General features: G+C 45.9%; 1 protein-coding gene across 1 annotated transcript in view; it reads left to right on the top strand.

The window, feature by feature from the left end:
• LOC124776929 overlaps nt 1-26525 on the top strand; it is a 521086-nt gene that overhangs the window by 337856 nt on the left and 156705 nt on the right. Inside the window, exon 3 of the mRNA XM_047252187.1 lies at nt 17124-17248. Within this exon, the coding sequence (XP_047108143.1) occupies nt 17124-17248 (125 nt within the window). The remainder of the gene's footprint in view (nt 1-17123; nt 17249-26525) is intronic.

Genomic DNA, 26525 nt, shown 5'->3' with positions numbered 1-26525 from the left:
CACGTCCATCCGCTCGATACAATTTGAAACGAGACTCGTCCAACCAGGACATGTTTCCAGTCATCAACAGTTCAAAGTCAGTGTTGACGGGCCCAGGCGGGGCGTAAAGCTTTGTGTCGTGCAGTCATCGAGGGTACTCGAGTGGGCCTTCGAAAGCTCATATCGATGATGTTTCCTTGAATGGTTAGCACGCTGACACTTGTCGGTGGCCCAGCATTGAAATCTGCAGCAATATGCCGAAGGGCTGCACTTCTGTCACGTTGAACGGATCTCTTCATACGTCGTTGGTCCCGTTCTTACATGATCTTTTCCCGGCCGCAGCGAGGTCGGAGCTGTTTTACCAGATTTCTGATATTCACGGTACACTCGTGATATGGTCGTACGGGAAAGTCCCCATTTCATTGCTACCTCGGAGACGCTGTGTCCCATCGCTCGTGCGTCGATTATAACACCACGTTCAAACTCACTTAAATCTTCATAACCTGCCATTGCAGCAACAGTAACCGATCTAACAATTGCACCAGACACTTGTTGTCTTATATAGGCCTTGCCGACCGCAGCGCCGTATTCTGCTTGTTTGCATATATCTGTATTTAAATACCCATGCCTCTACCACTTTCTTTGGCGCTTCAGTGTACATCGAAGAAACAAGGACGGAAATAATATAAAGGATGAAGAGTGGAATTAAAATTTAGGCTGAACGGCTGTCAAGGATAAGATTCGTTGATGATATCCTTAGTGAAAGTAAAGCGAAGAAATACGAAGTTGAAGAGTAGCAGCATAACTGCTACTAGCGGTAAAGTTAACATCAAAACTAGTGACCACGAGGAAGACGAAGGTAATGAATTATGCTGCCTTGGAAGCAAAACAACATGACGGACAAAGCAAGGAGGACACAGAAAGCACATATCGCAAACAAAGAGGGCATTCTTGGCCAAAACAAGTCTGCTAACATCAAAATAGGTCTTAATTTGAGGACGAAATACCTGAGAATGTAAGTTTGGAGCCAGCATTGTATGGTAGTGAATCATGTTCTGCGAGAAAACCAGAAAAGAAATGAATCGACGTGTCTGAGATGCGGTACTGTAGAGGGATGTTCGAAATTAGATGGACTAATAAGATGAGAAATGAAGTTTTCCTCAGAGTCAGCGAAGAAAGTAACGTTAGAAGAAGGGAGAAGATGGAGGACACGTGTTAAGACATCGGGGAGAACTTCCACGGTACTGGAGAAAGCTGTACAGCGTACAAACTGTAGTGGAAGACAGAGACTGGAATATGGTATATACCACAAATAATTGAGGGCTTCGGGTATAACTGTTACTTTAAGATTAAGCGATTGACACAGAAGAGGAATTGATGGTGAACCACATCAAGCCAGTCAGAAGACTTAAGACATTAAAAATGAAATGGGGAGTAAGCCTGTAGCTGGCAGGAAGGGTTGATATTAGAACGGACGTCGTCCTGTCTTCCAAGACAGATCGTTCTGTCTTCCAAGACAGGCGGTAGCAACTTTACTCCGAAGCACAAACTGATTTCCCGTCAGTTTCAGTCTTAGATAATTCGTTTTAGTGTTTTGCGACCATCTCTTACATTATGAGGTGTAATCTCAAGGATGTTCGTAATGTTCATTGGACTAAATGGTAGATCGACCCAAGGTGTACTCAGCAGCAAATTATGTATCTCAGAACCACATTAGCACGGCGAGCTCCGTATGTTATCGTCACATCAGACTGAAATGTGAAACCTGACTCAGAAAAAAAATGAGGTAAGGATGCATCAGTTTGCCAAGCAGTGACATAGTTACTTGTATCGCGGAGAAAGTTGTATACCACTTCTTGAAAATCCTTGGGAAAAAGAAACCTGTTGGATAATGATCTGTCTCAGTTAACTTCTACTGTGGCAGCTGACAGAAGCAGCAAAAACACGCCTTTTAAATGAAACAGACCGCAGTTCCGCTATAAGCGTGAAGGAACTCAGTCGTAAAGATACATACGAGACTTTCTTATTGTCAGGGAGCGCGCAAATGGACGCACTTCGCTAGCCTGAGCGGAAACTACTATGTTTTGTTTTGTAACAGCTCCGGAGATTTCCTGTTTAGTCCTTTCAAGTAACGGTAATGCTGGACACTGATACCAACGCACGTTTCCTGAAGATACGTGTGGCCTTTACATAGGAAAAGTGGCAAAGAACATGAGTGCGAAGGGAAGCTTGCGGTGCTGAAAAGTGGGAGTGAAAATCAGGAGACTACTCACTAACGGGGACAGCAAATAACAGCAGAAAGAAGAGGAAAAATTCAATCAGATGTAATGTTAAATCTTTGAAAATTGAAGTCTGCCAACGCGAAGTGTCACATTAAAAATAAGTTTATCGTAACTGACGACAGCTAATCGTTTGTAAATATTCAACTCTTCGAATCACCTTACCCGGTAGTGAACGAACATTAGGATGCAGCCAGCTCTAACGCAACAAGTGATCATCAGTTATTGCAGAAAATTCTTGTATTTATTTATTTTTCCTTCCGGTTTTGCCAACTAGGGATCTCGAGACAATTTCAATTCCTTCTTATCTGCTCTTCTTTTTCCTTCAGTATTCTTACATCTTTTCACTTTACCTCTTTTTTTTCCTTCCTTCGTCCTGTTCTATCACTGTTACTGCCTTGGAATCCTGCCTGTCTAAAAATAACTGTTTCTGCTGCTTCTTCTGTTTAATGCTTTGTATTTCCAATTCTTTCTGTAACTTCTCAGATCCAGCTTGTTTATTTCTTTCCCCACGTACGCTTTTGGAATATTATGAACACCAAGCGCTTTCCAGGAGCTTTAAGCGGGACCCTGCTACAGAGTGACTTTTTGGTTGGTTTTTGTCCCAGTGTTATTCAGTCAGCAAGTGGGCTGTAGAAACTGAAATTTCTGTATTCGAATCACATTGGTTTGAGGGTATTTAAATGATTCTGTGCAGTGAAAGGGTATTTAAATGATGCTGTGCAGGGAACTGTCGTAAACCCGTTCAAGAAATTTCATCGAATGGGACAGCAAACGGATTGAGTGATAGAACACTCACCAACATATCCCTCATCTTGCCATGTAGGAATCGTGTCAAATTTCAGATAAGCTGCCAGGGCCAATGATGCGACTGAAGACTACAGTAAGAATTTCAGCTTTTCTTCGTTCTCATAACTTCCGTACTTCAGATGGCTTTTCGTCTGATTCAGTCACCTTGACAATCTTCATTCTGCTCGCAGCACCCAAGATCTCTTTTTGGTGATGGAGGTGGGAGGATGGGGGAGTAGGGAGGGAACAGGCCCAGTTGTTGGGTCGTCTATCACTGTGCTGGGTGCAGAAATTCATTCTGTACGTCCTTGTCTTTGTCTTTGGAAGAATGAGATGACGCGCAAGATGTCGGCGTAGTGCCACTGGCTCTGACGCCAGGTAACACACATTTCAGACGAAGTGAAGCGAATGTGACGTAATTAGGACAACAGAAGATGTGTTTCGACTTCTGTGATCGTTCAAGACCATATAATGCGGGAGCCATTCTAGCAGACAAATTAAAGGAGCAGCTCATTGTATCTTCAGTTGGTACATCATTGCATTTCTGGAAGCTATTGCTGAACCTGTGAACTTTACGAAGGGGGCCGAACAATAAGCTACCTCACGGGTAAATAACTAGCGAACTCTGTTACGCTACTATGGCTCAGTCAGTAGTCGTTTCCATTTTTATGACGCCAGTGGTTTCGTGTTCAAACTTACTGAGATACTAAACATTGTTCTGATCTTTTTCTTTGTTGATCAGAAAAAGAAAAATACTTTTTACCACGCTTATAAATGCGGAAATAGGGGCCTAAACGAGGTGAACAGAAAGTAAATCCTTCTAAAGTGTAATAAACTATAAAGATAGAACTTGCGAATGTAGTATTAAGTAAAAGAACTGTTATTTTGCACAGAGTAGCTGCAGCATCCAAACTGTGGTCGATATGTCGATGATGTGCTAGTAAAAATTTATCAATTGAAGACGTGAAGTCTGTAAATAAGCCCGTGATCATATTGTCCGTCTTGATCACACAAAAACTTTAACACTTCACTTTTACCGGTTTCGGCTATTGCCGTCTTCAGATCTGTTACAAACGAAAACAGGGTGTAACCAACTAAGTTTAGTTTGCTGAAGCTAAATCTGTAAAAGAGCTAGTGCTACATAAGATAAATAAAAAGTATTTTCATGATTAACGGCCATACTCACCAACCATACATACTATAAAATATTCTGATGAAGGTATCAACGTCAAATTATACCTGTAGGTACGTAGTAAGTGCTAGTGATGATCTGGATGCGTTTGATATTTATACAAATAACTGAGAGCAGCAGAGGGCACTACAGCTAGGGTGGATGAGTAACCAATATCGCAAATTTAACAGTTAAAATGCAGCATATGTATTACACCAGTCGAAGGATGATGAAAGTCAAAAACGTGTATTGGATTAGATAAAAATACGTTAAAAGTGGCTGGTTGCTGTGTTTCCGAAAATAACGTAATCCACAATCACAGAACTCAACACCCATAAATTTATGCTCTGGAGTGTTTTTGCTGTCGAATTTGTGTCTATAAACTGGGCTCAATCAGTTCTTTCACACGCGTTCGCCTTCGAAAAAATATGACGGTCACTATGTGCATGCTTGAAAACTTATGAAACTGTTTCAACATTTCTCGCATTTACCTACGAAATACATTCTTGAATATTACCACTACAAGGGCTACACTGGCCACTGGCCATCTTCTTCAGATCTTAGAGCTAACTTACCGAGTTTACCATGGATTCCGTACCACGATAGTTCCTTCACATAAATAACAAAAATTCTACAACGAAAATGGATTTGAACTCGAGAGCACTAGCATCATACACTTCTGGCCATTAAAATTGTTACACCAAGAAGAAATGCATATGATAAACCGGTATTCATTGGACAAATATATTATACTAGAACTGACATGTGATTACGTTTTCACGCAATTTGGGTGCATAGATCCTGAGAAATCAGTACCCAGAACAATCACCTCTGGCCGTAATAACGGCCTTGATACGCCTGGGCATTGAGGCAAACAGAGCTTGGCTGTCGTGTACAGGTACAGCTTCCCATGCAGCTTCAACGCGATACCACAGTTCATCAAGAGTAGTGACTGCCGTATTATGAGGAGCCAGTTGCTCGGCCACCATTGACCAGACATTCTCAAACGGTGAGAGATCTGGAGAATGTGCTGGCCAGGGCAGCAGTCGAACATTTCCTGTATCAAGAAAGGCTCGTACAGGACCTGCAACATGCGGTAGTGCATTATCCTGCTGAAATGTAGGGTTTCGCAGGGATCGAATGAAGGGTAGAGCCACGGATCGTAACACATCTGAAATGAAACGTCCACTGTTCAAAGTGCCGTCAGTGCGAACAAGAGGTGACCGAGACGTGTAACCAACGGCACCCCATACCATCACGCCGGGTGATACGCCAGTATGGCGATGACGAATACACGCTTTCAATGTGCGTTCACCGCGATGTCGCCACAGACAGATGCGTCCATAATGATGCTGTAAACAGAACCTGGATTCATCCGAAAAAATGACGTTTTACCATTCGTGCACCCAGGTTCGTCGTTGAGTACACTATCGCAGGCGCTCCTGTCTGTCATGCAGCGTCAAGGGTAACCGCAGCCATGGTCTCCGAGCTGATAGTCCATGCTGCTGTAAACGTCGTCGAACTGTTCGTGCAGATGGTTGTTGTTTTGCAAACGTCCCCATCTGTTGACTCGGGGATAGAGACGTGGCTACACGATCCGTTACAGCCATGCGCATAAGATGCCTGTCATCTCGACTGCTAGTGATACGAGGTCGTTGGGATCCAGCACGGCGTTCCGTATCACCCTCCTGAACCCACCGATTCCATATTCTGCTAACAGTCATTGGATCTCGACAAACACGATCAGTAATGTCGCGATACAGTAAACTGCAATCGCGATAGGCTACAATCCGACCTTTATCAAAGTCACAAACGTGATGGTACGCATTTCTCCTCCTTACACGAGGCATCACAACAACGTTTCACCAGGCAACGCCGGTCAACTGCTGTTTGTGTATGAGAAATCGGCTGGAAACTTTCCTCATGTCAGGACGTTGTAGGTGTCGCCACCGGCGCCAACCCTGTGTGAATGCTCTGAAAAGCTAATTATTTGCATATCACAGCACCTTCTTCCTGTCGGTCAAATTTCGCGTCTGTAGCACGTCATTTTCGTGGTGTAGCAATTTTAATGGCCTGTAGTGAACGTCCTTGAATTTTACCACTACAAGAGCTACATTACCTGACCATCTTTTTCAGATCTTATAGCTAACTTACCGAGTTTAGCGTGGACTCCGTACCACGATAGCTCCCTCAAACAAAAAACAAAACTTCTACAACGACAATGCATTTGATCCCGGGACCACTAGCATCATAGACTCGACACTAACTCACTGTGCTACGGTGGCATAACAACAGACATTATGTATTTACCGTTGAAACAGCTCATTGTTAGGTACTTTCTGTGCAGTCGGGAAGTATTCACTTTCGAAGAGCGAAGAGACAGCATAATTGCTTAGGCTTCCGCGGCCAGAGTCAGTCGACATAAAAGTTTTCTGGGTTTGGTACCGCGTCATAATGTAAAAAACTACTGCTGCTATAGAAAAGCCAACGTTTCGGCCACGATTGCAGCGGCCTTAGACCCAGGAGAAGGCCGCTGCAATCGTGGCCGAAACGTTGGTTTTTCTACAGCAGCAGTAGTTTTTACATTATGACGCGGTACCAAACCCAGAAAACTTTTATGTCTAAGAGACAGCAGTTCCTTCGAATGAATGAGCTGTTTGTTTAACTCGTCAACTAGAATGGCAACCAGAGTTTAAGTCTAAAGATCACGAAAGTTGATGCACGGCTTCTGTCGCCTTCGATACGGCGTTTACACGTCATAATGACGTCACTTTCGCTCACTTAGAGTGAAATGAGGGGTAAGCTCTGACGCCGTGCGACAGTGGTGCCGGAGAGATGCGGCAGGTGCCCGTGTCATGTTCCGCATCGCTTCCCGACGTGTGGGGAGCGCCGTATGTGTGTGAGGGTCTGGAGACAGTTGCACGCTGCGCAGGCTTTCTGTCGCAACGGCGGCCGCGTGGGACCGGCGGCGGCGCGGTCGTCCCAGCGGCGCCCGCCTGCGTGCGACCGTCTCACGCACGCCGGGAGGCGCGCTTTTACCTCGCCGGGAGTCGCGCTTTTTCGTCTTCCACCCCTGCCGGCTGCCTGCTCACCCACCTCGTCCTTCCGTGCTTTCTACGGCCTACTTCCGCGGATCCCTCTTACGCACTTCCCGTCGGGCATGCGCAGAAAGCCTTTTATCTTTACGAGGAGCTCTCTCACAGCCGCCCATAATATTACATGCGCCCGCTAAGGGAAACTCGTTAAAAGTTTCTTTTGTTTGTGTTTTTTTTTCCAGAAAGACACTTTCACTCTGTAGTTTACTGTGAGCTATAATGCACAGGTAGGTAGTAAGTGTCGGACCGACCTGCACTGTAAATCAAATATGCGCCTGAAAAGTGGTAGTCAGGGGAAGGCGGGATTCGGTTACGATTGTGGACCGGGTCGTAATCAGTTGCCTTTTACAGTTACACACAATTTATTTTAAACCAGTAATTCCAGAGTCAACAATAAATAAAAATACCACACATTATTAATGAAGGAATAAACAACTGTGTAAATAATAGTGCTTTCAGTGAGTTAAAATTTAGCAGATCACCATTAAGTACAGATACAGCAGATAATGCTTTAAAAGCAAGCCACTGTGATGTGGGCAGAAGGCCTTACACGTCAGGAATGGCAATAAATTAATAATCGCTTAAAACTTACTGCAACTTACAAATTACAGGTATTGAAATATTAAAGGCAAGTCGCCAGAAACACAGCAGAAGGCATCAGATGCCAGGAATGGCAGTAAATAAGGTTATAAAGACTTACCACGTAAATACCAATACCAAATTAGAATTTTAAGGCAAATGACCGCAATCACGTATGAAGGCCTTACACGCCAGGAACGGGAATAATATAAAAAATTAGAAACCAGCTGTAAAACAGCAAATACAATAGTAAAGGTTAATTAAAAAAAAAAAAAAACAAGCAACTGATCACCAAACAGGTGAAATAAGATGATGGTAAACTTTGTAACACAACCCTTAACATCCACTGAACACTACACTGCTAGATTCATTCGACAAGGCGACCAGAACTATTAACTGGACACAAATAACCTTTAATGTAGGCATTACAAGGTATTGTAATAAATAATACAATAGTAAAACACAAGAACCAGTACATAAGTTCCTTAAGGGGTACTGAGGCAGATTATACCCGCAGAAGGCGTGGGCTGAAGGAGCGTTACACCGAACTGCTTTCCGTCAGACCTCCTTTTAGAACAATCATGTCTTACAAGAACCAAGGGGCTCCAGGAATCGACCTCTGAGAAGGTCCGGCAACAAATACTTTCGCGGGCTAAGAGATAGACAGCCAAGAGTTGCATTCACTTCACAAGATGGTAACACAGATTAGTGGCAGTCTAACGAGTGACTGATGATAATCGTGTTGAAGCAATCTGACGTCCGATAAACCAAATGCAACTATGGAACAATACGCCAAAGCCGAAACCGGCGGTCTGCACTACGTCCCAGAATATTGTGTTTAAAGCGCCCCGAACGAGAAAGGAACCACTACTACCAGAGTAGAAGAATCACCAACCGGCCTACAGTCAAGAAAGCTGTCAAAACTACACGCCTTACAGGACAGCAGCGGCAAGGTGAGGAAATGTACACTGCCGTTAAATACACTAACCCCCAGGGCAGGTAACTGGGGCGTTAGCGGCTACCAGGCCAGAAAAATTATCGCTGGTTGAGCTTAACAAATTGAAACAAGTTGAACGCAGTAAATAGTAATAAGAAGTCGAGGAAAGCTAATCAGATCCGCCTTCCTCAAACACTGCACTCGCTGCTCTTCGCCTCGGCGACACTACGAGGAGCAACACGAACCCAAGTCACTGGAGAATCGCGAGCTATCACAATGGTGGAGGTTTCTGTACTTGGTATAAACGCGTTCATCTTAAAGCTTGCTGGATCCGGTTTACGACGAGGTCGTGCACCCTCGTGACCACAGCCCTTCCATCCAGCAGTCTATGTGTGCCATCAGCAGTCCCGGCGTGTTCTGGCACTGCGTGGACCTGGCTCCTCCTTAGTCCCCAGTCAAACTGGCCCACTCAGACCACCCTGAAAAACAACGACGTCGCCCCAAAGATAGGGCAACAGTTTCTACATATCGATAACCGCCACTGCTGCCACTAGCGGACAGGCAACGCTTGCGAAACCAAGTGTCGTCAGTCAACACGAGAAGAAGGCAAACAACCGCAATCATGCCAACTAAACGATACCGTCTGGTCTCCAACAGAGAGCGGAAACCTACAAACAGCACCAACACGAGCCGCAGCACAGCTCAGCGCCTTTCATAGTCAGTTACCTCTAAGCTTTCTACATCTATACTCTGCAGCCCAAATTATGGCCTGCCGTGAAGGGTAAAGCTATAATTCTCAGTCGGCGTCCCTACCCCCCCCTCCCCCCATCCCTTCCCTTTCACATTAGCGAATGGTGTGCAACAAGGAGCCCTGCCCGTAAATCTCGGTATCACCTGTAGTTTCTACCATTTCCCCGTCGTAATTAAGCATTTAGTAAGTGAATGTGGAAGATGGTAGCAAGTTGTCTGACTCTCCTTGGAACGTAAGCTCTCGGAATTTTGGAAGTAAACATTTCCCTGAAGCATAACGGTTCCCCCATGGTAGTAGAGGCAGCTGTAGAGGGCAAAAACTGTAGAGCAAGACAGAGGTTGGAATACATCCAGCAAATAATTGAGGACGTAGGTTGCAAGTGCTACTCTGAGATGAAGAGGTTGGCACAAGAGAGGAATTAGAAGACTGATGACTCAAAAACAAAACAAAAAAACTTCAATTTACTGTATAAATTTGTTTTCAAAACTCTAGAGAAGATGAGAAACAATGTAGCGAAAGAGATTCAAAAGTCACTAGTGCAACTACTGATAGGAGTTTAGCAGGCAACGGGAAGAGCCTGATGAGGACAAATAAGGTGACGTGCCGGCTCGCGTTTCGAAAGCCGGTAGATTTGTGTGCGCATCAGGTGTCAGGTGTCGAGCGATGCCTAATGCAAAGGGTGAGGCGGCGGGCGGTCAAGCCGCCAGGCCAAGGCCCCTGCGGTGTCAAGGGGTTCCGCCGGCAAGCGACTGCTTGCGTGGCGAGAATCCTGCAGCCGCTCGCCGATCACATACCTGCCTGCCAGATGCTCCGAGCATCCGGCCTGCTCCTTCGTGACGCAGCGACCACTGAACTCGCAGCTACCTGCAGAGGCGCGACGCGCTGACTCAGACGGATGTCCAATAAGGTTCGACCGAGAGAGAAAGAGAGAGAGAGAGAAAGAGAGGTGCTGGAGGGAAGGAGGGGGGAATTTCAATGCACTCGTAACGTTGCGGTACAAGACCGCTGACACGCATTTCATGTGTCCACTCAAAGGTTAATTTCTACGAGCCTATTCTGTGCTCTCTACGCAGATTTTTCCCTTTGTAGCACTTGGACGCACTGTTATAGTCTTCCCATCAAGGTAAGCGTGGTAACGTAAACCTTTAAATCCGGCTGGTGCAGTACTTTAGTCTCTTACTTTCCTCTGCTCTAAACTTTCCCGGAAAATTCTAGCATAATTATTTTCCAGTGAATTTGACACCCTGGATGTAATGAAGCTTTTATGTAAAGAAAGGCAAATACCATCTAAGTTTGAACAGTTCTCGGGTATCTGACCGGGTAGCGTCGTAATTTCTCCACTATATTTCGGTAGCTGTACACGCTGCCATCTTCTGGTGGTTCCTGACGAATGCTGTGCTTCATACCGAATTACTGTTGTTGATAATTCTTCCGGGTTATATGGTCGTGGTCCATGGAATTCTTCTATTCCTAATGTTTCGTCCAATACTACGTTGGACATCTTCAGAGGTATGGCTCGTCCTGTTGAGTCCTGCTGAGTCCGGCAGGACTTCCGGGTTATATGGCCGTGGTCCATGGAATTCTTCTATTCCTAAAGTTTCGTCCAATACTACGTTGGACATCTTCAGAGGTATGGCTGGTCCTGCTGAGTCCTGCCGGACTCAGCAGGACTCAACAGGACGAGCCATACCTCTGAAGATGTCCAACGTAGTATTGGACGAAACATTAGGAATAGAAGAATTCCATGGACCACGACCATATAACCCGGAAGAATTATCAACAACAGTACCATCCGGTCGTGAAAGCCTTCATTGTATGTTACCCAATTACGCCAGGCCACTAAATCAGCCGTGGCTGACCATTGTATAAAGACTGGCCACACTACGGACTATGTAAAAATAAAAATACTCTGTCAATCCTCCTACTTCTGGGACTGCGTTACTAAAGAGGCCATCGAAATCCGACTACAGGACGATCTAATTAATAAAGACAGCGGCCTTCAACTTAGTCAGGCTTGGAACTCTGCACTCAGCCTGGAGAGAAAGATGCTGTCCCAGAGATCGAGGACCGCCCCCGGCGGCGGCAGCAGGGAGACTGCAGACCCCAGTTCAGACCCAGGCGCCGCTTCCCCAACCACCTCCTGTAGCCGCCGCGCCGCCGCACCAAAGACACCAGGAGAGGAACGATGGACGGGGTAACGACTAGTATATATAGGGCGCCCAGAGGAACAGCACAGCATTCGTCAGGAACCACCTGAAGATGGCAGCGTGTACGTCTGCCGAAATATTGTGGAGAAATTACGACGCTACCTGGTCGGATACACGAGAAATGTTCAAATTGGTAATACGCCGGGAGAGCTTCAGATTGCATACCGTCTAAGTTACTTCTTTTATTTTATTGGACAGCTAGTTTCAAGGCTTTTTTTGAGTCGTGAACCTCAGTCGGTAAAAATGAAACTCTTACAGGTGGTGGTTAGTGTTTAACGTCCCGTCGACAACGAGGTCATTAAGAGACGGAGCGCAAACTCGGGTTGGGGAAGGATTGGGAAGGAAATCGGCCGTGCCCTTTCAAAGGAACCATCCCGGCATTTGCCTGAAACGATTTAGGGAAATCACGGAAAACCTAAATCAGGATGGCTGGAGACGGGATTGAACCGTCGTCCTCCCGAATGCGAGTCCAGTGTGCTAACCACTGCGCCACCTCGCTCGGTGAAACTCTTACAGAATCACTTTCTTGTCCGTCTATTTGTCCGATTATCGAAAAGCCTTCTTCGTCAGCAATGGATAGACCTATCAAGTTCTTTGGCGGTGTATAAAATTGATGCTCCTAAGTCAATGCAATCAAAAGATACGGCCATTTGTGTCATATATACTGATACTCGCAAAGTCGCTCATCAAAACCTATAGGGTACTTCACCTTAACCTATAATCATGAAATTTTGCAAGAACCGAGGTTTTACTGCGCATCTTACGGAAAAATCAGAAAATTGTTAATTTCTAATTATATCGCATGAAAAATATATTTATTTTGTCATTTGCTGCCTTCAAACTCTTGCGAGTATCAATGACGATAGTAGGCAAAGCGAACAGTCTCGAGTCTCCGGGTGGATGAACTGTCTTAATACATAATTAAGTTTTTAAGGAACCCTCAGAGCCTACGGGCTTGTCGCAGTTCTGACACCGGTACCCGTCAGATCACCGAAGTTAATCGCTGCCGGGGTGGGCTAGCACTTGGATGGGTGACCATCCGGTCTGCCGAGCACTGTTGTCAAGCGAGCTGCACTCAACTTTTGTGAGGCAAACTGAGGAGGTATTTGATTGAGACGCCGCGGTTCCAGTCTCGTAAAGTGACATACGGCCGGGAGAGCGGTGTGCTGACGACATGCCCCTCCATATCCATATTCAGTGATGCCTGTGTTCTGAGGATGACACGACGGCCGGTCGGTACCGTTGGGTCTCCATGGCGTGTTCGGGCGGTGTTTGGTTTTTAATTAACCCTCAGGGTGAGAGCCCTGCTCGCACCTGGACATTTTTTATTTTAGATCATCCTCAGACCATTAATTACGAATCACCGTTAAGTGCAGGTTGTCATCTGACGAATATACACTGAACACTAAAAGGGGGCTATCTTAATTTTGACCTACTGACTGCTCTGTACTTCCTGCTGCAAGCCCAACCTGACTCGGAACGACGGGTCTTCCCTTATTGTTGATTCCTCTCTCTCTGGATTCCCTATGCGAGTGCGCGTCCGCAGAATCATTTTACCGGAGGGTTCAGGTGAGTACAATCTTTTGACCACGACAGTGTCGGCCATACGTGCCCTGGAATTTATAATATTCCCTGTGAGTGCAGAAGCAACTACATGTGTCAGTCCATCCGTACCCTTCCCGACCAATGTGCGGAACATCAACGGTACATTATATGTCGAGAACGTGAAGAATCAGCAGTTGCTGAGCACAGCCTCACATATAAACACAAAATTCTGTTTGAAAAAACAATATTTTTATCCCACGCTTCTACACACTGGAATTATGTTGTTTGAAGAGGCAGCAGAAATTAGAATATGCGCGAACAGCATCAGAAGGATCAGAGGGCGTAATCTTAGTGGTGCGAGCTCTCGACGCGGAGAAGAAATAGAGAAATGCGCCGAATTGTATACGCTTCTAAGGGAGTAATGGCGCCATCGGCGCAGACGTGCGACGTACGGCGACCAATCAGAAGCCATCTATCGGCTGTATAAGACCACCACAGCAGTAGCCACAACAGTAATTTGCTACTGACAAAGTTTATGGTGGTAATCGTAGAAAGATAGACGTTTTAACCTGAAGTCATGCGGCAAGATGTCCGAGAATGTTTTATCAAATATATTTTTTATTTTAAGTTTTTTGGTGCGGGCTCATAGGCTCTAGCCTAGATAGCATGTGTGTTAATTCAATGCTGTATAGCTGGAAGGCCGCAAGGGTTAAGTTCAACCGCCTGGAAAGATTTTCTGTCCTAACGTTGAATGGCACTCTTCTTTCGTAATGACTGAGAGTTGTATCTTAAATGTAACTTGAAGAAAAGACAATTTAACACCAGAGCTGCTGTTTATTTACTGGTCGTTAAGTTTCGGGCTTTGCCCATTTTCACAAGTCACCTGTTACAGAGAGTAAAATTTGTTATGATTGGATGTGTAGGATGTGGATAATAAAGATACCAGTGATAAAATGATTCATATACTAACTACTTATATTTAATATATGGTTGGTGTGAACAGTTCTATTTATCATCACATGAAAGTATATCTTGTATCTACACTGGACAGATGGACAGAACGTTGAAAACGAGACACAGAGAACTCACAAACATAATCGAAAACAATGTTTCAGTTTTCGACACACGTCTCAAAGAGAAAAAAACACTGAACTCAAAATATCGATAGAAATCTCACTATTTTACATAATGTCTCCAAAGGCCAATTAATGAACATTTTGAAAGAAATACAAACCTGCATTTACTCGACTAAGTACCCATAACAAATGCTGAACGAACAAACAGACTTGCGCAGCAACAAGTTCATGGAAAATTTCCAAAGCTCCTTAACGAGCATATGAAAGGCACTCCATCCTGCATTATTCACCAAATACACGACCACAAAGGATTCATAGAAACCTTCAATACCACCTTAGTCAGCATATGAACTGTACTCTATCATACCTTGATCACTTACCAATTACATAACAGCATAACCATATAATCCTTCGTGGATTCCATTGAAATACAAATGAAACAATATGTTTATCTTAAATAGTGCTGAAAAGGAAATGAAAATTTATTGTTCAACTGTGATATGCTGGAACACTGTGTCTCACCCTTAACGTAGTGATATTCATACAATTGCTAAGTATTGAATATATCAGAGATTATATAAGACCTTATAATAAAATTATTTGCATCAGCATCTGTCAAAACTGCAATAACACCCATGATAAATATACCAGCGTGACACACGGTGTAATGTAATAAGAGCAAATTCTCCGATGTATATACAAGTTTGTCACGTGGATCACATCGAGCTGGACAGTAAAGTTGCCACAGGTACGAAAACTACATGTGTATATTATGCACATCATGAACATAATACTGTAAGGTGTAACTACATTTTGTGACATGTTTTAACGCAGAAGTGAGATACATGTACGTGTGAGAACATAAATAGAACTGACCACATCAACCATATCTTAAATATAAATACGTAAATAGTTACCATATGATTCATTTTATCACTGATATCATTAATTATTCACGTTATACACACCCAGTAACAACAAATGTTGTTCTCCGTAATAAGTGGCGTGAGACAATGGGGAAAGCACGAATCATCACCATCGACAGTGCCACAAACCATCACTCCATGAAGCACTGCGAAGTTTGGAATTCAATCCAGGACACTGGCGCTATGGGTGGTGATTAGGAAATTCTTTTCCTCCTCTTGCCTGCCAGATACCGATGGTTAAATATTATTCTGTCCGCAGAATTCAGATGGGCTATACATGAGTCGGGTGCCACTGCACATATGTGCAGTAGCGACCTCGGTTGCGGATGTGTCAGCGACGTCAGGCATGTCGTAGGCAGAGCAGTGGTTCAGCTGAACTAACATGATATGTATACATATATTACTTGTAACTGTCTGCCAATGCTGGGGTAAATTTTCGATTCTGCGAGTAAAGAAATCACGTGGTTTTTAGGCGAAGAACTCGTCGGCCCACGTTCGGAGCGCATTTTAATCTGTAAATCCTTGAAGGTTGTTCGGTAGAGAGTGGAAGAGATGAAAATCTGAGGGCACAAGATCAGGTGAATAAGGTAGGTGCGGGAAGACTTCCCAACCTCACTCCTGTATAGTATTTTGTCAGTCTAGCAGAATGCGGCCCGCGCCATCGTGGAGTAGCATCATTTCACGCACTCTTCCTGGTCATTGTTCTTGAACTGCGTCTGCAAGACGTCTCAGTTGTTGACCATAAATGTCACCAGGGAAGATTACACCTCGGGGAAGCAATTACTACTACACCACACCGTCGCTGTTTCACCAGATGCATAACATTAGGTCTTTGGACAGGGAGTTGCTGCTGCTTTATTTTGGCTCAACAATTCCTTTCGTTTCTTCATGTTAGCCTAAATACGCCATTGCTCGTCACCAGTAATGAGACCCCGATAGGAATGGTCTATGTTGTTCACAGGCCGATTGATGACGAGCAAGCAGAGATGCACAGAGGACCACCTGCTGATTTCTGTGATTTTGGCTTGGAGCATGTGGCACCCAACGCCCGATTTTTGAACCTTCCCCACTGCATGCAAATCGGAATACATCTCACCTGGCCACGGTTTTCCTGTCGTCTTGGGTCCAACAGATATGGTCACGAGCGCAGAAGAGGCCACATGTGGTGATGTACTGTTAGCAAACGCGCTCGCGGCGGTCGTTTGCTGCCATAGTGCATTAACGCCAAAGTTCACCTCACTCTCCTAACGGATAAGTTCGTCGCACTTCCCGTATTGATTTCTGTGGTTATTTCAAGAAGTGGTGTTTGTCTGTTAGCACTGACAATTCTGCGCAAATGCCGGTGCTCTCGATCGTTAAGTGAAGGCCGTCAGCCATTGCTTTGTCCGTGGTGAAGGGTCATGCCAGAACTTTGATATTCTCTGCACACCTTTGACACTGTGGATTTCGGAATATTGAATTCCCTAACGATTTCCGAAATTGAATGTCCCATGCATGTAGCTCCAACAACCATTAAGCGTTCAAAGTCTGTTAATTTCCGTCGCGCGGCCGCAATCGCCTCGGAAACCTTTTCACATGACTCACCTGAGTACAAATGACAGCTTCGCCAGCGCACTGATCTTTTATACCTTGTGTACGCGACACTACCGCCATCTGTATATGTGCATGTCGGTATGCCGTGACTTTTGTAGCCTCAGTGTAAGGCCTTACGTGAATTGTGTCTAGTACAGTGCCGGCCCCCTGCTCTCCCCCCAGACGAGTGATCCCAGGACTCGTGTCGGTGTTGCAGGTTCCCGGCGGGGGCGGCGGCATGCGGCTGCTGCTGGCCGCTCTGCTGGCCGTGGTCCTCGCGTCGCTGCCCGGCTGCGCCTCGCCGCTGACGCTCAGCCACTGGGACCTCGAGGGCGCCAACGTGTGAGTACCAGCCAGCAGCAGTCTCCAGCCCCTGCCTCTCTATGTACACTACTTTGCTTTATTCATTTAGTGGCTCCGTGATTGGTCTTGAGGCTCGTTCCGCACTATTTATTTTTATAAACTCGTAGCCAAGATCGCAGGAATTCTTTTTATTCCATGATAACCGGTTTCGGCGAAACTAAAGCCGCCATCATCGGATCTTAGGACACATACAGGTTACAATATCTGTAAGTAGGCTGTTTAGGTTTTCATGTTGGTAACGCCACGTAGCGCTCTGTATGAAAACCACTGACTGTGCTGTGTGCAGTCTGTGGCTGGTTTGCATTGTTGGAATATTTGCTATTGCAGTGTTGGGCAGTTGGATGTGAACAGCGCGTAGCGTTGTGCAGTTGGAGGTGAGCCGCCAACAGCGATGGATGTGGGAAGAGAGATGGCAGAGTTTTGAGAGCGGACGATCTGGAAGTGTGTCCGTCAGAAAAACGAAATTTGTAAGACTGGATGTCATGAACTGATATATACATTATCACTTTTGAACATTATTAAGGTAAATACATTCTTTGTTTTCTATCAAAATCTTTCATTTGCTAACTACGCCTATCAGTAGTTAGTGCCTTCAGTAGTTAGAATCCTTTATTTAGCTGGCAGTATTGGCGCTCGCTGTATTGCAGCAGTTCGAGTAACGAAGATTTTTGTGAGGTAAGTAATTCATGAAAGGTATAGGTTATTGTTAGTCAAGGCCATTCTTTTGTAGGGATTATTGAAAGTCCTAAGATCCAATGATGTCGGCTTTAGTTTCGCCGAAACCGGTAATCATGGAATAAAGAGAATTCCTGCGATCTTGGCTACCAGTTTATTGTTTTACAACCCTCTAGGTCGCTCCCACATGAGAACAATGTACTCCCTACAAAATTTATTTTTATCCTGTGGCTTTCTGCGCGCACTTGCACATCTGACGTACAATGTACTTCATTCCAAGCACTCAAGTCTGTGTATAGAATTAAATCTTATCGTTTTTCAAGACGCGTCAATTCGAATAAAATTCTAGAGCTGTCGATGGCTATCTCCGCCATCGTCGTCAGGAGTAAAAAAATCACTGATTGTTGGGGTGTTTTCTTTTTCTTTCTTTATTGTTATTTCATCCTCCGGCGCTCTATATGGGCAGGGGGATGGGCTGTCAGCGGTACAGGCAACCCGCTCTTCAGCCAACGGACAATAAAAAATTAAATCAGGGGAAAAGAAAGAACAGATAGTGGAGATACTGAAATTGAATGTAAAGCTTTTTTAAGATGATGAATAAAACGCAACTTTTTAGATATACGATAGAGTACTGCTTGCACTGATAGTTGAAAATAGTAGTAATAAGCGCACATTAAAACATTTGAAACAAGTTGCCGAAGCACTGATGTTTAAGAGAAACGCTTTCCCATCGATCGAAAATAGAAGGACCTGCTGGGGGGTAGGGAGTCAGTTGTTGAAGAGGAAAAGGTTGGCTGGAGATGGGAGTAGGTTGTGTTGCATTGCAGCGATGAAATAGGTGTGGCTTTTGGGACAGAAGAGGGGGTAGAGCAGAGAGGGGAAGTGTTGACACTAATAGTTATTGGGAAAAGGGGGCGCAGAAAGAAAAGCAGATGGGTAAAAAGGGTAAGGAAATGTGAGGAAAAGGGAGAGGGAGCCCTGATGGAGTGGGATGCGTGGGGTGGACGTATAGTTGGTAAAGTGGGTAAATTTCGGGGCAGAGTTCGTGATCTGGGAGGGGAAGATGGTTGAAGTTTCTTTGGAGGGGCATTTGGGGGAGTGTGCAGGTGGACAGTTGGTGGGACGTGCTGGTAAAGGCGCGACAACTTATGAGGATTGGAAAGCAGAGGGGAAACGATAAGATTATTGCAGTCTAATTTGCTGGTGGTGTAGTTTGTTTGGAGGTGTTTGATGTGAGTGAGGAGAGGTGGCAACTTGATGAGTTGGTCACATATCCTTCTGGGAAAGGTAAATGGATGCAGACAGCCAGGCGATGTGCACAGCGTTTCAGGATCTGGAGGGACTGAGAGAAACTGGTGGGTTGGAGATCCATGAAACATTTTCATAACGAAGGATGGAACGGATCAAGGTTTCGTAGGTGTGGAGGAGAGTGGAGGCGTGCAATCCCCAAGTTCGCCCAGTTAGCAGTTTTAGTCTATTGTGGGATCTCTGTTGTGTGGTTAGTAGGTGAAGTTTCTGTGTTAGTTACTGGTCAACTGTTAGTCCAAGAAATTTTATTGTATCAGTGAGCTGGATAGGACAATCATAAATAGTAAGGTAGAAGTCATGGAGATGCAAGGTGTGGATGGAGCGGATGGAGCATCCTATAATTATTGCCTGTATTTTGGAAGGGTTGACCTTGAGGAGTCCTTGGTTGCTCCAGTAAATACGAGGTGCATTCAAGTTCTGAGGCTTCCGATTTTTTTTCTCCAGACTGGAAAGAGATAGAAACATGCGCATTGTTTTAAAATGAGGCCGCGTTCATTGTCAATACGTGCCAGAGATAGCAGCACCGTACGGCAGATGGATTTTACCGCCAGGGGCGAGAATGAGAACTGTTAAATACTTAAAATGGCGACGTTTTCCTTACTTGAACAGCGTGCAATCATTCGTTTTCTGAATTTGCGTGGTGTGAAACCAACTGAAATTCATCGACAGTTGAAGGAGACATGTGGTGATGGAGTTATGGATGTGTCGAAGGTGCGTTCGTGGGTGCGACAGTTTAATGAAGGCAGAACATCGTGTGACAACAAACCGAAACAACCTCGGGCTCGCACAAGCCGGTCTGACGACATGATCGAGAAAGTGGAGAGAATTGTTTTGGAGGATCGCCGAATGACTGTTGAACAGATCGCCTCCAGAGTTGGCATTTCTGTGGGTTCTGTGCACACAATCCTGCATGACGACCTGAAAATGCGAAAAGTGTCATCCAGGTGGATGCCACGAATGCTGACGGACGACCACATGGCTGCCCGTGTGGCATGTTGCCAAGCAATGTTGACGCGCAACGACAGCATGAATGGGACATTCTTTTCGTCGGTTGTGACAATGGATGAGACGTGGATGCCATTTTTCGATCCAGAAACAAAGCGCCAGTCAGCTCAATGGAAGCACACAGATTCACCGTCACCAAAAAAATTTCGGGTAACCGCCAGTGCTGAAAAAATGATGGTGTCCATGTTCTGGGACAGCGAGGGCGTAATCCTTACCCATTGCGTTCCAAAGGGCACTACGGTAACAGGTGCATCCTACGAAAATGTTTTGAAGAACAAATTCCTTCCTGCACTGCAACAAAAACGTCCGGGAAGGGCTGCGCATGTACTGTTTCACCAAGACAACGCACCCGCACATCGAGCTAACGTTACGCAACAGTTTCATCGTGATAACAACTTCGAAGTGATTCCTCATGCTCCCTACTCACGTGACCTGGCTCCTAGTGACTTTTGGCTTTTTCCAACAATGAAAGACACTCTCCGTGGCCGCACATTCACCAGTCGTGCTGCTATTGCCTCAGCGATTTTCCAGTGGTCAAAACAGACTCCTAAAGAAGCCTTCGCCGCTGCCATGGAATCATGGCGTCAGTGTTGTGAAAAATGTGTACGTCTGCAGGGCGATTACGTCGAGAAGTAACGCCAGTTTCATCGATTTCGGGTGAGTAGTTAATTAGAAAAAAAGTCGGAGGCCTTAGAACTTGAATGCACCTCGTAGATTAAGATGGCTTTGGAGGGATCGTTCTGATTTCTGGAGTGTAGGATAGAGAGCACGGAATGCGCTGTCAGCATACTGAAGGAGGTTGGCTGCTGGAGGTGGTTTGGGCATATCGGCCGTGTAGAAGAGATAGAGGAGAGGCGAGGTGACGCAGCCTTGGGGCTCGCCTGCAGTGTCATGGAAGGTGTGGGACTTGGTGTTGTTAATGGTGACATGGGAGCTGGCACGGTTTACCGTTCATATAGGTACGACTGCAGCCTCTGGCACCTATTAGCCGAAACGACATGAGCGCGGAAGGTCACTTGGGCAGCTCAAAGCAGCTCCGGCCGGCCGTCGAACTGTGACTTCCAAGTGACGCAAGGAGCCGTCGCCGCTTTTAAAGTTGCCGCTCCCGCCTCCCTACAAGCATCAAGCACCAGTCTTTGCTTCGTTTAGATATCCAAAGCCCTCTCTCACGTCCTGCTTGGTGGTAATTCTGGTCTCTGTTAAAATTGTTGTTGTTTATTATAATCTCAGGCACCGCCTTCATAACGGAATCCCAATATATGGCTGCATCAACCAAGACTCTCGTACTTCGTTTTACAGGCAATGCTCAACCGAGATATCAAGCTCCCTTTGTTTAATACGTCGCTTGTACTCGGTACAACTGTGCTCATTGTCTGACCTATATAGAAGCTACCGTATCCGCAAGGGATACGGTAGCACAGTTTTCGGACTTACATGTGTTCTGAGCTATGCAATCTTTCGCATTCGATTGTGAGTTAAGCGGTCGATAAATTACGTTTACTTTTACGAATCTTATAGTCTGAAATCACAGCTTGATAATGAACTGGCTTTCTTTTCCTTACTGCCCACACTTACTGTGATGTGTCGAAGGAAAGTAAAGCACAGCACTAATTTTGAAAAGTTTGCCGTAAAAAATGTCGTCACTTGCCAGTTTGCGTTTGGTGCATTTTAGAACATATAACGCTGCACACCAAATGTAGCTAATACATCTAAATTGATTTTAACGTTGTGAATGAGATCCATACCTCTTTTCATTCCCGAATAAATGAGCGATATTTATTGGGGTTTGGATGCAGCGGACCACGACTTGCCACACTCTAGGCTGTGGCCGCATGTTATGTGGGGGTGCGCTTCGCGTTTCTGTTTCGTAGGTGGTTTATGAAGTCAGTTTCAGTAACACTTTAAGATTGCAGTAAGAGTTATTTTTATTTTAAAACTACAAACAGGCATTCGCAGTACTAGGTTCCGGATCAAACTTACGCAAAGTGGGCAGCAAGGATTTTAAAATCGATTTATCTTCATTCTCAGAGGAAGGAGGAGGAATTGAAGCCCTATCCTGGAATTTGCGTCCATTAGTTTGAAGGTCACGTTTCACCCTCCTGACTGATATTTTCTTTTGTAGAACTGATTAGCCTGCTGACGTCTGCGCTGATGTTAAAGAGTCATCTGACGTCACGTTGAATCTGTTGCTTCTAAACCAAGTGCCAAGAACCTCAATTAGTCAGCATACACATAACTAAATTCTTTCACCGCTTCTGAGCCTGACATCTTCGCTTTCTTTGTATTTTTCTGACAATGTTTCGCCGCTTTTGTTGAGCCTTCTGGCCTACGAGAGAAAAAAAAAAAACTAAACCGAAAATTAACGTCAACTTCGAAATCATTAACATCATTAAATAATTAAATACGACCATAAGTTTTATACATTTTACTCTTTGGTTTTAGGCCTTTGGCTACCTGTTGTTGCTTAGTGTATTTCTCAACCGACCTGCACTGCACGTACAGCCGGTGACACAGTGAGATCAGTGCGCTGTACGATTTTCGGCTACATGCTTTAACAGTGTCTGCCTCAGCTGTCAGACGACAAGTCGAAGAACATTGCAAACGTATCCTAAACCCATGTGACTGTTTCGAACTAGCCGGCCAGGGTGACCGAACGGTTCTAGGCGCTTCAGTCTGGAACCGCGCGACCGCTACGGAGGCATGGCGCGACCGCCATGCCTCGGGCATGGCTGTGTGTGATGTCCTTAAGTTAGTTAGGTTTAAGTAGTTCTAAGTTCTAGGGGACTGATGACCTCACAAGTTAAGTCCCATAGTGCTCAGAGCCATTTGAACCATTTTGTTCCGAACTGCGCAGGGGCAATCGATGGTAAACACGTATGGTTGGTGAAGGCAAAAACGAATGGTCACTGATTTACAATTATAAGGACTTCTTTTGCAAAGTTCTTCTAGCAGTGGCCGACTGAGATTACAGATTCGTTTTTGTCAACATTGACTCGTTTGGAAAAGATTCAGACGGAATAGTGTTTAAAAAGTATTGTAGAACCGTCTGGAAATACGTCGTATACACCTGAGCCCTTTCGCTTTCCAAATTTCAGTAGCTTTCTTTATTAAACTCTCCCAGAAACCGTTAGTGCGAGGCACGACAGAGGTATCGTCAAATTTTATGTGGTGACCGTTTTCTAACGCACGCTCAGCTAACGCAGATTTCTCTGGATAGCGTAGGCGATAATACCTCTCATGTTCTTTCCTGCATTGTTCCACAGTGCGCACTGTTTGTCCGATGTACTTCTGGCCACACTGACTAGGTACATCGTAGACTCCAGGTGTTCTGAGTCCTACTGCGTCTTTAACTGGTCTCAGTAACTGACGGATTTTCGTTGGAGGCCTGAAGATTGATTTGATCTAGCTATTGAAATAAAAATTACCGCAAACACCCTGAATAGAGACGGTGGCTTGCAGCTCAGCGCTGCGTGGGATCCAGCGCACGCGCGGTTGAAGAGGGCACATCGATCGCCGACTCAAAACACGCCCATTATGGCAATGTCACGGGCACCAGTGACGTCACAGCTGGCAGCTAGCGTATATAAGGGCGCACCAACAGCCCACTGGCAGTCATACCACTTGAAAATGCCCAAGAAGTACTTGGCCGAAAGCTCGTGTAATTTTAAGCAATTGGCGCGGTTGGAAACCCGAGAGCATTTTATTCAATGTTATCGCCGCGACACTCTGCATTAAATGCGATAAGTACACTCCTGGAAATGGAAAAAAGAACACATTGACACCGGTGTGTCAGACCCACCATACTTGCTCCGGACACTGCGAGAGGGCTGTACAAGCAATGATCACACGCACGGCACAGCGGACACACCAGGAACCGCGGTGTTGGCCGTCGAATGGCGCTAGCTGCGCAGCATTTCTGCACCGCCGCCGTCAGTGTCAGCCAGTTTGCCGTGGCATACGGAGCTCCATCGCAGTCTTTAACACTGGTAGCATGCCGCGACAGCGTGGACGTGAACCGTATGTGCAGTTGACGGACTTTGAGCGAGGGCGTATAGTGGGCATGCGGGAGGCCGGGTGGACGTACCGCCGAATTGCTCAACACGTGGGGCGTGAGGTCTCCACAGTACATCGATGTTGTCGCCAGTGGTCGGCGGAAGGTGCACGTGCCCGTCGACCTGGGACCGGACCGCAGCGACGCACGGATGCACGCCAAGACCGTAGGATCCTACGCAGTGCCGTAGGGGACCGCACCGCCACTTCCCAGCAAATTAGGGACACTGTTGCTCCTGGGGTATCGGCGAGGACCATTCGCAACCGTCTCCATGAAGCTGGGCTACGGTCCCGCACACCGTTAGGCCGTCTTCCGCTCACGCCCCAACATCGTGCAGCCCGCCTCCAGTGGTGTCGCGACAGGTGTGAATGGAGGGACGAATGGAGACGTGTCGTCTTCAGCGATCAGAGTCGCTTCTGCCTTGGTGCCAATGATGGTCGTATGCGTGTTTGGCGCCGTGCAGGTGAGCGCCACAATCAGGACTGCATACGACCGAGGCACACAGGGCCAACACCCGGCATCATGGTGTGGGGAGCGATCTCCTACACTGGCCGTACACCACTGGTGATCGTCGAGGGGACACTGAATAGTGCACGGTACATCCAAACCGTCATCGAACCCATCGTTCTACCATTCCTAGACCGGCAAGGGAACTTGCTGTTCCAACAGGACAATGCACGTCCGCATGTATCCCGTGCCACCCAACGTGCTCTAGAAGGTGTAAGTCAACTACCCTGGCCAGCAAGATCTCCGGATCTGTCCCCCATTGAGCATGTTTGGGACTGGATGAAGCGTCGTCTCACGCGGTCTGCACGTCCAGCACGAACGCTGGTCCAACTGAGGCGCCAGGTGGAAATGGCATGGCAAGCCGTTCCACAGGACTACATCCAGCATCTCTACGATCGTCTCCATGGGAGAATAGCAGCCTGCATTGCTGCGAAAGGTGGATATACATTGTACTAGTGCCGACATTGTGCATGCTCTGTTGCCTGTGTCTATGTGCCTGTGGTTCTGTCAGTGTGATGTATCTGACCCCAGGAATGTGTCAATAAAGTTTCCCCTTCCTGGGACAATGAATTCACGGTGTTCTTATTTCAATTTCCAGGAGTGTATATTTATCATGTTTCCTAGTATCCAACCATCAATTAACACCTCAAAAATCACATTATTGTGAATTTTCGTAAATATTTTATCTGCCTTGCCCTTAGTTCCATTTAAACCTCGTTATTGTATTCCGTTGTAATTGCAACTGCATTAGTATTTTTGCTAGATGGTGTCGGAAGAAGCATGATGTAACATGCTAACAATAAAAAAATGTAGTTTCTCAAAATTTCCAAATAAAAATGAGTAACCCATTTGGGGAAACTATATCACCAATTCTGATATAATTCCGACAGCTCTTGTAACCCAGAGTATTATTATAGTAATGGAGAGGCCAAAAGAAACAGCAACAGATTCTCTCAACTTGGCTCTGCGAAATATAAGAAATTGTTGACAGCAAATATCATGCAATGTCCTATCGATTTTGGTTCTATCTTTGTATTCATCAGTCCATATGCCCGAAATACAAGGCTTCTTCTAGTCCTCCATCATCAAAATTTCAGTGTCGATTTTCTCACTACCTACAGGGCACATTGAGGAACACGCTTTGTAGGCACACATACCCCCGACGGAGAACACAGCAGTGCGTGTTGTCTGTCAGCTGGCCATCCCGCTCTGCTCCCAGCACTGGCTGCCTGTTGTCTGCTGGCCCCTCTATGCACACCTGCCGCACCACCCGTATGAACTGCCCAATTGTTCTCCTGGCCCGTAGCACTACAGCTGTTGCCATGCGATTTCCGTCTCGGTATGGGTAATGAGGCTGGCAAGCTGCAGTATTCCACAGCCGCAGACGTTGCGGGACTGTCGCATCCATCCCGTGCACCATAGCAGTGCGTCCATTTACCGCGCAGCTGATGTTCCGCACATATTCCGCTCGCGTGGCCCCAACCTTAGGCTGCGGGCACAGTGGTGGATTCCGCCGACAACCGACATCGGCCGGAGACGGCCGATCTCTTCAAATTGGTACACCGCTACGTGCGCGGTCACGCTACAGCCGATCTTATCTCCCAAACGTACAGATTTCGGACAACGATTGGTGAAATTCAGATCAATTTGTTTTCTTTGGTCAAATCGACCGACGTTCTTGCACACGGAATATTGAGCGTGAGAAACGAA

The sequence above is a fragment of the Schistocerca piceifrons genome, chromosome 1 (genome assembly GCF_021461385.2).
Source record: "Schistocerca piceifrons isolate TAMUIC-IGC-003096 chromosome 1, iqSchPice1.1, whole genome shotgun sequence".
NCBI classification, from domain to species: Eukaryota; Metazoa; Arthropoda; class Insecta; order Orthoptera; family Acrididae; genus Schistocerca; species Schistocerca piceifrons.
The sequence above is the reverse complement of the archived record's forward strand: the minus strand, read 5'-3'. Positions and strand labels throughout refer to the sequence as shown.